We start from the raw sequence: 17,205 nt of genomic DNA, 5'->3' as shown, positions 1-17,205 counted from the left end.
AGCGCGAAAATATCCAAAGCACACCACTCCATACAGAAGAAGTAGAGGCCACTCTGGGGACACGCTGGAAGACCTTTAATAGGACAGCTCGGGCATAATGCATTTTGGCCTTACGGTCTTCTTTGAATGGCGCTGATTACAAGGAACTGCTCCACCCCACCTTTGAATGTCCAGGCTCTCTCCCATTGGCGGAAATCTGCTTGACCTCCAGTCACATGGTCGCAACTCCACTGTAGCTTCACCGAGACTACAGCTCCCAGAATGCAGTGTTATCGGGTAAGTGTTGCCTGGGGAGAGCCCGATCACTGTAAGCTCCTGCTGGCGTTTGATGTAAAGCAAAAGGTGCGGAGTGTCTAAATTGTAAAGTCCTTGTTTAGTTATCTGCCAAAGGGCTTCCTCAAGTCCCCTTTGACGTTCCAGCCTCGTTGTGCATGCGCCCGCCGGGCCGTGAGACAAAATTACAGTGAACTTTCCTCCTCGTTCATAATAAGCTGCGCTAGTTGCAGCCCATTGCTTGGCCAGCACTTCAAGGCAGGCCGGAGTTCTTCCAATAACTTGGACATGGAAGAAAGCTGCAGCAGCAGCGGACACCAGCCTCACTCTGGCCTCTTGACAGAATGGGGCATGTTACGCACCTCTGGATAGCGCGGAAATATCCAAAGCACACCACTCCATACAGAAGAAGTAGAGGCCACTCGGGGAACACGCTGGAAGATCATTAAATGGACAGCTCGGGCATAATGCATTTAGACCACTTCAGAACTCAGCTGAATGGAGCCAAAAATAGACCCAAGAAACTCTTTGAAATCATCAAGGAACAAACTAACCAATCTTCCAAACCAATCTCTACTCCGGTATCCCTGCTCGCTAGTGGTGATGATTTCCCAGCTCACTTCTCTGAAAAAAACTATCAAAATCGAGTTGGAGCTACTACCTGTCACTCCAACTCTGAGCCCTGTGAAACTTTCTGCAGGATCAGCTGAGCTGGCCGATTCCTCAACAATATCCTCTCCCTAGGGTTGCTCTCTCAAAAACAACGCCTCTTGGAATTCTTTTCTCCTCCCAGATGTCACGGAGCTCCTACAGAAAATGGCGTCCTTTAAACCCTCCAACTATTTCTGTGATTCTTTACCCGCTAAGCATTTTAAAGAACTCAGTATAGCCATTTTTCCTCTTTGGTCCAGGATCATTCAAGAATCCCTCTTACAGGGAAAGATTCCGGACTGCCTAAAGGTTGGGCAAGTTACCCCCATTCCTAATAAGCCCAATGCGGATCTATCTGATCCGAACAACTTCTGACCTATAACTAGCATTATGACACTAGCTAAATTGCTTGAAAAATTGGTCCACTCGCAGCTCTGCAACCACATTGAGAGATATCAACTCCTAGATCAATCAGGTTTCAGATCAGGGCACAGTACTGAAACGGCACTAACGCACATTGTTGATGATGCCTTGAAAGCCCCTGACCAAAACGTCCCTTGTCTCCTGATCCTTCTGGATCTCTCCTCAGCCTTTTATACCATCAAATATGAAAACCTGATTGATCTTCAACTCAGGATGGGTCTCTCGGGCCCGGTCCTAAATTGGTTTGCCTCCTTCCTGCATAACCGCACGCAAAGGATCAAAGTTAAACACCCCCTTTCATCTAGTACCCCTGTCATGATAGGAGTGCCCCAAGGATCCGCGCTCTCGCCCACTCTCTTCAACCTTTTTATGGAACCACTCTGTTATTCTGAACCTTGAGAATATTCAGTATCACATGTATGCGGATGACACGTAACTATACCTGAATATCTCATCTCAAGACGACATAAAGACGTTAAATGATGCACTTGCACAAACCCAACAATGGTTAGCTCAGAACCATCTGCTGCAAAATACTCTCAAAACGGAATTTCTTTTGATCTCCCCACCCAATCACTCGGCTCCTACCCTAGAATGGCTTAAACAACTCACTGCTCTGATCTGCACCCCTCATGTTATAGACTCTGCCAAACCTTAGGTATCACCTTGGATAAACACTTAAACATGCAAGCGCACATCAGTGCTACTATTAGGAGAGCCAACTTCCAACTTAGTACCCTTAAGAAATTCAAACTGTTCCTCCCCCCTGAAGACCTCAAGCCAGCGATTCAATACTTGGTTATCTCTAGATTGGAATATCTTCTGGTGACTCTTGCTGGATTTCCCAAAGCTAGCTTGGCCCCACTCGAAGCTACTCTGAACGCATCGGCTAGACTCATCACAGGCTCTAGAAAGCATGACCACATCTCCCCCGACCCTTTGCAACTAAATTGGCTATCTATCGAAGACAGAATCCGATTCAAGATAGCTTGCCTGACTCATAAAGCCATACACTACAACACCCCGATCTACCTGGCAAATAAGCTTCAACTTTCGGCCTCTAGCCGAAACCTTAGAAGTACATCCACCCTACTCTTGAAACCTCCAAGATTAAAAAAGAAAAGACATTACAATCGTGCTTTCGCCGGACTTGCTCTGAGAATCTGGAACTCCCTGTCCTCTGAGATCAGATCCAATCCTTCCACTGCATCCTTCAAGAAACTTGTCAAACAGCTAATCTTGAACGAACTTTAACAACAACAACCTGTGATCATGCTCTTGTTTTTGTTACTACTCTGATTCTTGTTGCACTACACTGGTGCATTTTATTGTAAGCTTTTATGTTATTTTGCTCTTGTGCTCTAGGGCACCTTAACAGCATCAATTTGTGATCATGCTCTTGTGTTGTTAATACTCTAATATTTGTTGCACTACATTGGTGCGTTTGACCGTATGCTTTTATGTTATTTTGTGCTTCGTGCTCTAAGGCACCGTTGAAACCCTCAACTCTTAACCTGATCTATTTTTCCCATTGGTTGTAACCTTCAACTTCTGGCTCATTCTGTTTGTTCCCTTGCTTTCACCAATTCTGAACAGAGCTCTGATACTCGTATGGGTCTTGTTCACGCTCTATAAAACTATTCAAATAAATAAATAAATTTATATATATAATATATATATATATGTTTCAGATAAATATATTAAAAACAAAGATTGAAGTGACATTATAGTTCGGTATGGTAATAATATTTATATTATGTTTTAAAAAAACAAAAAAATTATTGGAAAAAACAAGGATTAAAGTGACATTATAGTTAGGTTTTGAAAAAGGGCAAAAACTAATGTTTAGCAAAAAAAAACCTGAAACTCACAGATATAATTTACTGAGTTAACTATAGCTTGCACCCATGCCGTGCACTGCTTATGACGCCATATATTACATCAATCATGACATCTTAAGTGACATCGCTGATGAGAATCCTCATGACATTTTAAATGCTTCTGGAAGACTGTTTCTCCTTGGACCAGTTTCCTGCCGAATTATCTATGCGAGGCTCATTCCTGCTATTGTCAAGCAAGGTACTAGCCAAGATATTTTAGAATATGATTAATTTACCATAACTTGAAGAGAATTAGGTCCATTTTGCAGGAGGGGGAAATCAAAAATTTCGCACATCCCTAAATCGCCTGCATCTCAGTCCCACTTCCTGCTGTCTGTGTTCTAATTCCTGGGTGCCTTAGTATTCTGACCCTTTCTTCGTACTCTTAGAGTGGATTTTTCTGACTGTATTTTCCGTATTTTATCTCCTTGCTTTCATTACTTTACTTTTAACTATTTGACTCTCTCATCTATCTAAGCAAGATGTCTCTAAAATGGCAATGTAAGCATGTATTTGTTTCTGCCTTTTTCAGGCCTTGCCTGACTGATTCGCTTCTTTTTGCCCTCATTATTCAACACCCCTGTATCCTTCTTTCACTTTCCTTTGTCCTCCCAAGATGTGATTTTGGTGCTGCATTTCCACAAGGAATTATGCGCATATGTCTTACTTCATAGTGTAAACATCTTTGGTACCCTGCTTCCACCCAGTGCCAGATGCTCCTGTTCAGTGGCGTAATGAAACTTGAGGCCCCCCGATGCAAAGTTTATGGAGCCCCCACCCCCCTCCGGACCCACTCTAGGGTGAACAACTGCCATGAGTGCAAGTTCAGGATGGTGAGTGTAAAACTTCAGGACAAAGGGTCCAAATTCAGGACAGGAGGTCAAAATTCAGGACAAAACTTCGGGACAAAAGGTACGTTTTACAGACACATCAGAGGAGGTTGCGCGATAGTATATAAGTAAGCCAATACATATCCAAACATATTCAACCATTTGCAAACCTATCCAACATGTATCCTTCCATCCATTATTTTACTCATCCATCCCTCCATCCACCCTTTCACCCTATCCATTCGTACACTAATCCATGCACTTTTCCACCCATCCATCCATACACTCATCCATCCAGCCATTTACCCTTTCACCCATCCAGCCATTCTTTCACTTACTCAACCGTCCACCCAGTCACTCACCCTTCCACCCATTCACCCTTTCAGTCATCCATTCATCCTCCCTTTCTCTCTCCATCGACCCCTTCACTTAGCCATCCTTCCTTCCATCCATCCACCCACCCGTCCATCTACTCATCCACTCATGAATTTATCCATTGTGCTAAGCAAGTTGTGGGCGCAAGGCAAGATATACGACCACGCTACACAATACGCGCAACATAAACTTTAACACAGCAACATGTCAGCTGACATGGTATGCGCATGGGAGGAAGCAGCAATGCAAATGTTTTCCGATGTGTGTCCGATATCTACGGAGGCCGCGGTCAAAGTGGCTGGGATTTTAAACATAACTAATTTGGTCAAAGACAAATTTAGGCTCTTAGAAAAGAAGATGAAGGCAGAACAACACAAATGGTGAGAATCACGTTCCCTCCAAAGATATATTGACGTGGGAAGAATACAGAGGGGGCTCAGAATCCTTACTGCCCCTAGTTATGAAGACCCCAACCCGGAACTTATGAGAGAATTGGCAGAATGTAATTTAGAATCATCCAGAAAACTAACTTTGACTCTCATCAAATATGAAGACATTGATAGAGCCAAGCTATTGAAGGAAATAGAAGAGATCAATGATGAATTAGACAGAATGGAATATAAAGAAGAACAAGGGAAACTACGTAAAGAGATGATGATCAGAATTAAAAAAGATGAAGATCAAATCAAAGAAAGAAAAGCCTTTAAGTTTTTAAGGGACAAACAAGATTACGAGTTAGGGCAGATATTTACGTTTGCTAAACGATATGACACGATCAGGACATCGAAATTTAAAAGTGTGGAGGGACGAGTCAGGATACCAAGAAGTCAGAAAAATCAAATAGACTCATCACTTTCAGATTTAAGTTCACTGGCAGAAAGTGGATCTGAGTCTGAAATGCGCAAAGCAAGTGAAACAAGTCAAATATCCACACCCTCACCGGGGGAAGAATTACATTTTATCTGCCAAGAGAGAAGACAAACCCTACATCCACGGCCGCAACAAAGGAACAACACAGAAGGCATGCCAACTACAAGTGCCGGCAGAGATGCCGGGCAAACAAGAGGCACGCGGAGACCACACAGAAGAGGTGGCAGGAGAAATTGGTAACGCAAACAAATCAGCCTGACAAAACAAATAATACAATTATTAACTTGTCAAATGTGATTCTGACAAACCAGGAAACAAATATGTTGAGTTTAGGACTATCATATGCTCCAAAAGTAAATTTTGATTACGCCACAACAAGATTGGACATTTATAAAGGAGTTAGAAAACTGAAGTAAAAAAATATCATATTCAAATGAAGACAAATCAAGAACAGAATGAGCAAAATGAAACACACAAAGATCAAATGACCAATGAGAGGTCCGGTACAATAATAACATCAAATACTGACAAAATACTTCTTCAAACCATGGAAGAATTATGGGATGAAAATGTCAGTAACACTGCTAAGGACAATAGATTACCAGCAGAAAATAATGAGACCATAAGGGACATTATATCCACCCCTTTCAGACCAAAATCTACATTTAATCCCATCATGATTAGAGATTCTATAGATCTGTTTCATGAATCAATGATAGCGGATATCAAGAAACTCTATAAGATTGTGGCGACAAAACAGACCAACATAAAGAATAAAGATCTACAATACAGAAATCTGATTAAAAAACTGAAAGAAAATGATGAAGTTGCTGTTCGTAGCAGTGATAAAGGAGGAAATCTTGTGCTTTGGCCGCAAAATTTATATGATGAGGAAGCATACAGCCAGCTCAATTATAGACTTTGTTACAATTGGAGCAGTCAGGCCAATTTGAATGCATCATGTAAATAATATTATGGAATGCTATCCTCATCGGGACAGGAAAATCTGATCACTGGAAATGAATACAAGTATTTGAAAAAAGAACACCCAACTACTCCTTCGTTATATTTCATCTCCAAAATTCACAAAGATCAAGACAACCCCCCAGGCAGACCTATCATTTCTGCCAGGGATGGTTTGCTAGAACATACTACTAGATACATTGACTATTTCCTCCAAACCTATGTCAAGAACTTGCCTAGTTATGTTTGTGACACAAGTGACTTTTTAAGGCAAATCTCTGAATTTGAATGGCATGACGACTCTCTTTTAATAGCATTGGATGCAACATCGCTATACACAAGCATTGAACAGATAGACGGAATTGAGGCAATAAGACATTATTTATCAAGCAGACCTGAACAATTGAAACGCCATAGTAATATGCTTATTGATATGATAAAGTTGTAATAACATTTGTATGTTCAATAGCCAGTTATATCAACAAACCAGAGGAGTTGCCATGGGAGCCAGTTTTTCACCCAGTTATGCTTGCCACCATATGGGCAGATGGGAGGAACTGGCTCTCATGGGCGAACATAAACAATATATAATGAAAAATATGAAAATGTGGCGACGTTACATTGATGATCTCTTTGTGATATGGCAAGGAACAGAATGTGAAGCTTGTGAGTTTATTCAGTCCCTCAACATCAATGACATTAATCTTAAGTTTACGGCTACTATTAGCTCTAGTTCTATTGAATTTCTTGACACCCAGGTATATATTGAAAATCATAAAATTGAAACTAGGCTATTTCGGAAAAAAACAGCTGGCAATTCAACTCTCCATGCGAGTAGTATGCATCCCAAACATCTTATAAATAGCATAACGTATGGAGAGATGTTGCGTTTGCGGAGAATCTGCAGCAACAATAGTGAATTATTAATAGCTCAGAGAGAAAGTAAAGCTAGATTCCTACAGAGAGGATACCAAGAAAAAACAATTGACAGAGCCATTAGGAGATCTATTGAGCAAAGTAGAAATAATGTTTTAAAAGAGAAAGAGGGAGACACAAGAAAACAGTAAGTATAAATGTTTTGTATGATTATAAAGTACAGTAATCAGCACAAAGAAAATCAGAAAATCATACAAAAGAATTGGGCCATGGCACTGTGTGACCCAGTTATTGGATCTCTACTTCCTCAAAGAATATCTATCACATATAGCTGAGCGCCTTCAACAAGAGACAAAATAGTCAAGACAAGTCCAGAAGTGATTGACAGTGGCAGTTGGTTACAGATGAGAAAAGGGTTTTACAGATGTAAAACATGCAAGGCTTGCACACATGGCATAAATAAAAATACTTACAGTACTCCATTCAGTGATAGAGAGTTTAAAATTGATAAACTCTTAACATGCAAGACAGAGTATGCTGTATATGTATTGCAGTGCACATGCGACTTGCAGTACATAGGCAGCACTGTTTTGCAGGTGCACAAACGTATTCTTCAGCATTTGCGTGCCATGACAAATCAAGATAATACCTATCCAGTGGCGCGCCACTTTAAAGAAAAGCACAATTTGAATAATACAGCCCTTAAGTACTATGTAATGGACTCAGTGCCTCCCAGTAGACGGGAGGGGATAGAGTTACAAAATGGAGGAAACTGGAAACAAGATATATCATACAGTTAATCTCCAAAGTACCATCAGGGCTAAATGCAACAGAAGATCTCCATACGTGCTTAAGCTAAAGATTTGAAAACTATCACAGGTATAATGAGAGTGGATATTAACTAGTAAAAAATGATTATCTAAGTAAAAAATTATTTTCTCAGCACAAGTTTGAGCCCATGACAATATTGATGTATAGGATTATACCAGATGGAAGTATTTTACTCAAATGGTCTTAAATATGTATACATTTATTTATATATTTTTATATATTTATATGTTTGTTTATTTATTTATGAAAATTATTTATATATTTATATATTTATGTGTCAATGTTTACACATGGGCCACTTATAAGACAGAGATATAACCCCTGATAGGTGGAGATGAGAAAAGCTCAATAGCTAGATATCCATCTTTGTTTATATAACTGACACAGGGGTACTTTAAAGCCACATTTGCAAATGCATGACATCTTGCTGACATATGATATTTACATCTATCATTACATTCAAACCCAATTCCCTCATTAAAGGTATTCAAGTGACAGGAAAATGATTAAGGAACAGATCGGAATTCGAAAAATAATAAAAATTATACATTATTAAAGAAAAAGAATTTGAAGAAATAAAAACAACACAAAGATGATTTATTTTTTTATTTACAGCACATTGCACTTTTCACGTTAAGCACTTTTAGATAATTGCACAACATATCTGAGACACATAAGGAGGTTAAAATGCAGGAAAGGAAATATACTGGTACAAGGATTTAACCTGGTATTAATTGATTACCCAGTTCTCAATGTGTCCTTATTTTAAAAATTCGAAATTGGACATAAAAAGTATATTTACTTCAAATTTTAATCAGCTAGAACGGTTTTCACATTTTAAAGTACAATATTTATGAATTTTTTATTTATAATATAGTTGAAATGTACAACTGAGTCTGTTATCTATATCTATGAGCATGTGATTTCCCAAATGTGTGTATGTCTCACTTTAAATATGGCACGAAGTTGAGCAACCATGTCAAGTGAGCAAGGCCCTACAGAGCTGAAGCGCGTAATGGCGACGGTTGATTAAATAACACCTTTAGCACCAACTTGGGTCCGTGTCTGTGTATATGGAAAAGTGAAGTTTCCAGCGGAATCCACTATATATATATATATATACACATACATATATATATATATTAATATATATATATATATGTATGTTTTAGATAAATATATTAAAAACAAAGATTGAAGTGACATTATAGTTCGGTATGGTAATAATATTTATATTATATTTTTTTTTAAAACAAAATAATTATTGGAAAAAACAAGGATTAAAGTGACATTATAGTTAAGTTTTGAAAAAAGGCAAAAACGAATGTTTAGCAGAAAAACAACCTGAAACTCACAGATATAATTTACTGAGTTAACTATAACTTGCACCCATGCCGTGCACTGCTTATGACGCCATATATTACATCAATCATGACATCTTAAGTGACATCGCTGATGAGAATCCTCATGACATCTTAAATGCTTCTGGAAGACTGTTTCTCCTTGGACCAGTTTCCTGCCGAATTATCTATGCGAGGCTCATTCCTGCTATTGTCAAGCAAGGTACTAGCCAAGATATTTTAGAATATGATTAATTTACCATAACTTGAAGAGAATTACGTCCATTTTGCAGGAGGGGGAAATCAAAAATGTTGCACATCCCTAAATCGCCTGCATCTCAGTCCCACTTCCTGCTGTCTGTGTTCTAATTCCTGAGTGCCTTAGTATTCTGACCTTCTCTTCGTACTCTTAGAGTGGATTTTTCTGACTGTATTTTCCGTATTTTATCTCCTTGCTTTCATTACTTTACTTTTAACTATTTGACTCTCTCATCTATCTAAGCAGGATGTCTTTAAAATGGCAATGTAAGCATGTATTTTGTTTCTGCCTTTTTCAGGACTTGCCTGACTGATTCGCTTCTTTTTGCCCTCATTATTCAACACCCCTGTATCCTTCTTTCACTTTCCTTTGTCCACCCAAGATGTGATTTTGGTGCTGCATTTCCACAAGGAATTATGCGCATATGTCTTACTTCATAGTAGAAAAATCTTTGGTACCCTGCTTCCTCCCAGTGGCAGATGATCCTGTTCAGTGGCGTAACGAAACTTGAGGCACCCCCCTGCAAAGTTTATGGAGCCCCCACCCCCCTCCGGACCCACTCTAGGGTGACCAACTGCCATGAGTGCAAATTCAGGACAGTGAGTGTAAAAATTCAGGACAAAGTGTCAAAATTCAGGACAGGAGGTCAAAATTCAGGACAAAACTTTGGGACAAAAGGTACGTTTTACAGACACATCAGAGGAGGTTGCGCAATAGTATATAAGTAAGCCAATCCATATCCAAACATATTCAACCATTTGCAAACCTATTCAACATGTATCCTTCCATCCATCCTTTTACTCATCCATCCCTCCATCCACCCTTTCACCCTATCCATTCGTACTCTAATCCATGCACTCTTCTTACCCATCTATCCATACACTCATCCATCCAGCCATTTACCCTTTCACCCATCCAGCCATTCTTTCACTTACTCAACCATCCACCCAGTCACTCACCCTTCCACCCATTCACCCTTTCAGTCATCCATTCATCCTCCCTTTCTCTCTCCATCGACCCCTTCACTTAGCCATCCTTCCTTCCATCCATCCACCCACCCATCCATCTACTCATCCACTCATGAATTTATTCATTGACCCTATCCCTCATCCATCCTTTCACTCATTCATCCATCCTTTCTCTCATCCATCCACCCTTTCACTCCTTCACTCATCTATCCATCTTTTTGTCCGTCTACCCTCCCTTTCATTCACACATCCATCCTTACATCCACCCTTTCACTCATCTGTCCATCCATTCACCCTTTCACTTATCAATTAATTAATCCATCCATCATTTCACTCATCCATCCACCCATTCACTTGCTCATCATCCACCCTTTCACTCATCCATCCACCCTTTCACTCATCCATCCACCCGTTTACCCATTCATCTACCCTTCCACCCATACATCCATACATTTACCTTTTCTCTCATCCATCCTTCCACTCACTCATCCATCCATTCACCCTTTCATTCATCCATTCACCCTTTCACTAATCCATCCAGCCATCCACCCATCCCTTCACGTATTCACTCACCCACCTTGTCCTATTAATTATGAGCTGAGCCTTTGTCTGCAGAGTTGCAGACAGAAGAGACCCATCAAGAATTTCACCCTTGCTGTAGTTCCTAAACCAAAGGGTGGGGTGGGGTGGGGATAGGGTTCACTATGCCCCTGCACATAGGCAATCTGAAAATGTGAAAGTCATGAGTCATGCATGATGCAGTGCCAGGCCAGGAGGTGACTGTGACATGGTGTCTTTTCCAGGGCTTTAAGTGGGATGAAAAAACTGGGGGGTCTCTCCAAAGGGGGTGTTCGATTAAATTAAGGGCGTGGCTTAAAACACCTAGGCTAAAAATCTGTGCTTAGTATAGTGTACCGCCCGACTGGTATTTTGCCTCTTCTGTCATTGTATCCAGATATATAACATAACAAGTAATGTTACACCTACAACAAGCCAGAACTATTGGCTTTGTCAATGTTAGTTAGTTGCATGAAATAAAAAAGCAGCAATCATGGCCTCATTGAATATAATATTGAAAATGCATCAGTTCTAAAATGATGAGACTGTGAAAGAACTCTAGCCCCTTCTTTATAACTTCTTTCACCAGCTTCTTTTCATGAACTGGAGTCTCACATAGCAGCATGGGCGTTCATCTGACAGAATGCCCTGCCCTAGACCGAGGCTGGAGAAGGCCACCACATGATGTAACAGCTCAGACTGGCCCATTGCCATTCTGTGTGTGGCAATCAGCCACGTACATAATGATAGTGGGCGGGTGAGGCTGCTCTTGTGCTCCGAGGATGAGTGTGAGGCGGCCCCAAAAGGGACCTGAGGCTTCATGCAGGGGAACAGAGCTGTTCCCTTCAATGCCCAATATTATGGACAAAAGGCATCCGTAAAAGGGATCATCATGGACAACGGGCGTGATATCCAAATTACAGACGGTCCGTGAAATTTATGGACGGTTGGTCATCCTACTTGCAAGCTATGCATGATACAAGGGCAACGGAATACAATGATAAATCTGGCCCTAAGTTTCTTAAGACACTTTTACATCTCACTGGAGGGTGAACTCAGGCCCCAGCTGTCCGGTTGTAAGTCACGGCATGTGTGCAGTGGAATCAAGAGCCCAGGTTAAAGAGAAGCCTCAAGTCGCTGCAGGGAGTCCCCTGCCCGAGCGAACACTCCATTCCAGCAGCCTGCTCACTAACATATTCCTCATCACCAATATCTGGTGGTTCTAATCCACCATCATTCGATAGCAATCAATTAATTCCAGTGTATGATCTGAGTGACACCTATTCACTCATCAGGGGTACTCCATCTATGGCGGCACATTTCTGAGGTGGTAGAGACGTCATGGCTGACGTTTGTTTACATTTCCCGCCGTTGCAGTAATATTTTTTCCCTTCTTCGCTGTGTTGCTCTGCGCAGACCCACGTGCTGTCGGTGTCGCCGCGGCGCTTCACAGAGTGGACCTTATACTCTGCCATGTCAAGAGTGACAGGAGGGTTCAGCTGCTTTGCTCTCCACAGCAGCATGGAAACATGTTCAGCAAAGGAAACAGAGGCAGTCACAACATCAGTTGTGGCAAAGATTACCAGCCGACAATAATTATGTTTGCACATCATGGCGTGTAATATCACAGTGAGTGCCATTGGATGTGGCATGACAGGAACTGCATGTCATCGTTTGAGACATCACAAGAAGTGACATCATGACCTGTACATTGATTTACACACTTGTAAGATTTACTGTCAGTGTAGAACTTGTGCCTGTGGTTTAAAGTGTGCCGACACCCTACATTGGGATAAGTACTGCTATAAAAGAAAAAGAAATAGTGGTATTTAAATTGTTACTTGTGTTAATACTCGTACAGACTGACACATCTGACCTTCAGAAGGTGTATGCATATCTCTTATATAGAGGGATTGAACAAAGTGAAAAGCTTGCCTTCAAATAGTAGTTTCTCGGAAGTGCTTGTGAAGTGTTGAAGTGATAAGCTGTGTGCCTTTATTTCCTTTGCATTGGATTCTAGTTGTTAGGCTCCAGATAGCTCCCAGCCAGTATCAAACTGGATCAAAAGGATGGCCCCTTGACTTTGGCATATTTTACTGGGGCCCAACATCTTGCTAGGGGAGACGGCGTCCACCCTGTGAATATTAGTGGGTGGGCACCCTCTACCCACGTGTACCCCCAACTTGTGCCCTGCAGCAATGTCTCAGGACTCAGCCTCAGACTCGGGTTTCTCTAGCGATCGGTCCTTCAGAAAAATATCTGTAGAAAGTTAGGACAGCTTTTACCAATGGACTTAGCAAATTACAGTAGTAGCTGGCACAAACAGGGGATGGCCCTTTACGGTTTGGGCTGTGAAGCTCAGGTCAGTAAGGTCGGGAACTGGCAGTGCCAGTTAAAAGGACAGCAGTCATTGAGGACTGTGCTTGGAAACAGAAGTTGTTGAACTTCCTCCGTTTCCATCTCACTTCAAGCAGGTTTAGCATCCTGATACTTTTTGGGGGTTTCCCTTTCTTCTTCAGTTAGTTCCCTCTTAGTTCCCTCCTCCCCTCTGTTTCCACTTTATCCTGGCAACTTGGGGAGAGGGGGGAGGGGGGGAGAGGGGCAGGTTTCAGAGCTTCCCCTATCCTAGCACCAACTTTGAGTTTTGGGCCTTCGGGAGATGATTCTAATCTTTTGCATCCTTTCGAAATATAAACCTGAAGGTCTAGGGGCTTTGCAGATTGAAGGGACTGGCTGGGCCGTTTTGCTATCAGGACATCCCCCGTAGCTCTCCCGTCACCCCTCTTTTCCTCAGGCCTGTTATCTTCGTGTGTGTGTGTTACTGCTCACGCTAAGGGTGCCCCATTCCGAGCCCCTGCCTCCCATTGGGTAATTATGATGAAAGACACAAGGTGGCAATAGTTCGGTGTCCACGTGTCCACGGTGTCTCAGACCATATGTATTTCCTATTGATCTGGTTTGGTATCCATTGATAAATAAGAAATTGTATCACAGACCATTTAGTAGCAAATACTTTTCTTGAGGAATCAGGTGTAAGGTAGCCTGTAAACGTCACAATATAGTCCCGCGTGGGACACCTGCTCTGATTAAGTGGTGCTTACTAAGCATGTATGTTGGTAAAGTACTGAGTCAGGAGGAGGCCATCACATGCTATAACCGCTCAGACTGCCCCATTGTCATTCTGTATGTGGCAATCAGCCTGCATACAGAATGAGAGTGGGGGGGCGGGGGGGGGCTGCTCTTGTGCTCCGAGGAGGAGTGCGAGTCGGCCCCATCAGGGGGCTGAGGCTTCATGCAGGGGAACAGTGCTGTTCCCTGCAATGCCCAAAATTACGGACAAAAGGCGTCCGTAAAAGGGATCATCACGGACAACGGACGTGGGATCCAATTTACGGACGGTTGGTCACCCTAACCCACTCAGGAGCGCTCAGGCCAGAGCACTGCGCAGAGGGCCCCCCTGGAGCTCGGGCGCCCCCTCACTGTGGGCGCTGCGGGGGTCTTTGTAACGCCACTGCTACTGTCGTTAGTGTTTGTCTGTCTACACATTCTGATGGCCTGCTTTAATTTCTGACTGTAGAGCGCTCTGAAGCCTGGTTGGGTGGAATCAGCGCTAAACCTGACAAAATGTAAATCAACGATTGATTTAATAATTAGATATATGCATCTACATCCATGTCATCCATTGCAGATATAAAGTAGCTGCACCGAGCCAATTCCACCGCTCTCTGCCTTTGGCTAGCAAAGTGCGTGTTTTGTTTCTCACTTTTCCCACGCGCTGTATTTGGCGCGCGAGGCAATTAAAGGCGCTAATAATAACCCCAATATATAAGACAAAAGAGAAAACAGATTAGGGCCACACACATCAGATGCAAATTCATTATTCAGAAAAGGCTAGCGAGAGTGGTAAACAGTTCAACTTTCGAATGAATCTGCAAGAGAGAGTTAACAACGCTTCTCTTTTCTCGTCAGCGCCTGCAGCAAGGACCGGCGCGCGAGGAACGTGCCAGGGGTTACTCCGCGTCAAGCAGTCTTTAGCACGACTTTAAAACAACAAACAACTCGTGGCAAGCTACAAATGAGAATGTGAAAACATACCTGCGGCGGTCATGCTGTGGCTGACTGGGAGGTGGAGGTCTTCTTTAGTGCTAAGAAGTCTGCTTAGCGGTTACCTCTACCCCAAGCCCTCCGGGTCGCAGCAGTCACTGTGTGTCGCCTGATGTGAGCTAATTTTTCAGGAAGTACAGATCTTCGGTTTACTTCTCTCTTGGGCTCCGACGAGGCTTTGCTCGCTCATGCAGGTTTCCTGCTCTGTCAGAAAAAGCAAACTTGATTTACTCTCTGCTTTGCATTCGCCTTCTTTTATAAACAAAACGCTGCTGAGTTTGCACTCGCATGCAACCTGCTAATTAATCGCTTAGAGGCAGATTTACAAGAAAGTGACGCATCTGTACAGATGCATCACTTTCCCTGCGCCACCCTTAGAAACTCTTGCGCCACCATAGATGCGCCGTATTTACAATACGGCGCACTATGGCGCAAGGATTGACAGATGCGTCAGAAATTCTGATGCATCTGTTGGCGGAAAAGTCACGCATTGTTGGAGTCGTGTCGCAAGCATGACGCAACTCCAGCAATGCGGGTTGAGGCCTATTCCCACTACACTGTGTCACTACTTACGCCTGCTTGAAGCAGGCGTAAGGTTCTGACGCAGTGGCGTCCTAAAAGTGGCGCAGTGATATCTTGGAGATTTCACTGAGTCACTTTTACGAGGCCTTCCTGTGTGGGAACGCCCCCTGCATACATTATGCCTGACGCAGGTATAATGTGACGCGTGACATATCTCCCTAGATGCGTCACGTTGTAAATAAGCCGCATTGTTTGCGCCGCTGTTGCATCAAAAAAGTGACGCAACTGCAGTGCAAAAGTCACGCAAGGGGCTTGTAAATCTGCCCCTTAGTTTCATCTTGTCTTTGCCTAATCTTTGACAGTTTGAGCAGTAAAATGTCTGTCTACACGGATTCGTTTGTCTCTGAGGTGACGGCTCTAACCATAAGATATATCGCCTTTAACTACTTCGATAAAGGCACCACATCAACACAATAGTATCAACAATTTTAAACTAAGGTTGGTGATCTGTGTGTTTAATGGCAGTGGTGTAAAAAAAACCTTAGGGTCCCTCCTACGGTATTCTGAAGGGGCCTCCCATGCCCTAACTCTGTCGCCAATGTCTCTCATTCTTGTGGTCAAGTGGCTGAACCGCTGCAACCATCAACATATCATTAGGCGTTGCAGTGCTACAAATAATCTAGAATATGTCAAATTGCAATGCATACGAAAAACTGTTTTCTTGGTTATTAATTAACACAATTGTGGTTGAAGGGCTGACTCTGTATCCTGGCACTGAAGGCGGAGCCGGACTGGTCTTTTATTCAAGTGGGCATTTCCCCAGTGGGCTGGAGAGATTGGCTGGGTTTAGAAAGCCGGAGGCATCTGCTTGGGGCCTCTGCAACTTTTTTCTCCGCAATGTTAACTGCAGCAGTCGTAGTCGGCTTTAAGACACAGGGGTTGCGGGGGGGGGGGGGGGGGGGGGGGGCGAGAGGGACCAAACTAGTAGAGAAGAAAGAGAGAAAGAATGGGTGGATAGGAAGAGAGAGATAGAGTGAGGAGAGGAATGGGGAGTGAAAGCTGTATCCTATGCTAATGACACTCAGCTGGTGTTCACTTTCAAAGAGCACTCAGGGCAGCATTCAACAATTTTAAGAACTGTCTGGTCAATTTCTCGACCTGGATGATGGGTTGCTGCCTCAAATTAAATACTAATAAAACGGAGGTGTTGTTTTTTCATCAACCTTCTCCTCCGTTTCCTGATCTCTGGTGGCCTTCGGAGCTGAACCCTCCACCTACTCCAGTCAATGCGGCTAGGAATCTCGGTTTCAAATTCGATACGCTCCTCTCTTGTAAAGCCCAGATCAGCCAAGTCTCTTCAGCTTGTTTCTGAAAATTAAAAGCCTTGCGGAAATGTTTGCATTTTCTTCCAATGGATTGTCGGAACACTGTGGTCCACGCCATGGTTACATCGAGGTTGGACTATGTTAATAGCTTGTACCT

At 42.6% G+C, this 17,205-nt stretch overlaps 1 protein-coding gene across 1 annotated transcript in view; it reads right to left on the bottom strand.

Annotated features, from left to right (window-relative positions):
- Nucleotides 1-15,324, bottom strand: part of BANK1 (B cell scaffold protein with ankyrin repeats 1) — a 2,329,074-nt gene extending 2,313,750 nt beyond the window's left edge. The window contains exon 1 of the mRNA XM_085636022.1: nucleotides 15,193-15,324. Within this exon, the coding sequence (XP_085492148.1) occupies nucleotides 15,193-15,205 (13 nt within the window). The 5' untranslated portion in view covers nucleotides 15,206-15,324. The remainder of the gene's footprint in view (nucleotides 1-15,192) is intronic.
- Nucleotides 15,325-17,205: the final 1,881 nt, after the last annotated feature.

This window comes from Triturus cristatus, chromosome 2_1, assembly GCF_964204655.1.
Source record: "Triturus cristatus chromosome 2_1, aTriCri1.1, whole genome shotgun sequence".
Lineage (NCBI taxonomy): Eukaryota > Metazoa > Chordata > Amphibia > Caudata > Salamandridae > Triturus > Triturus cristatus.
This window is presented reverse-complemented; position numbering and strand designations above follow the sequence as displayed.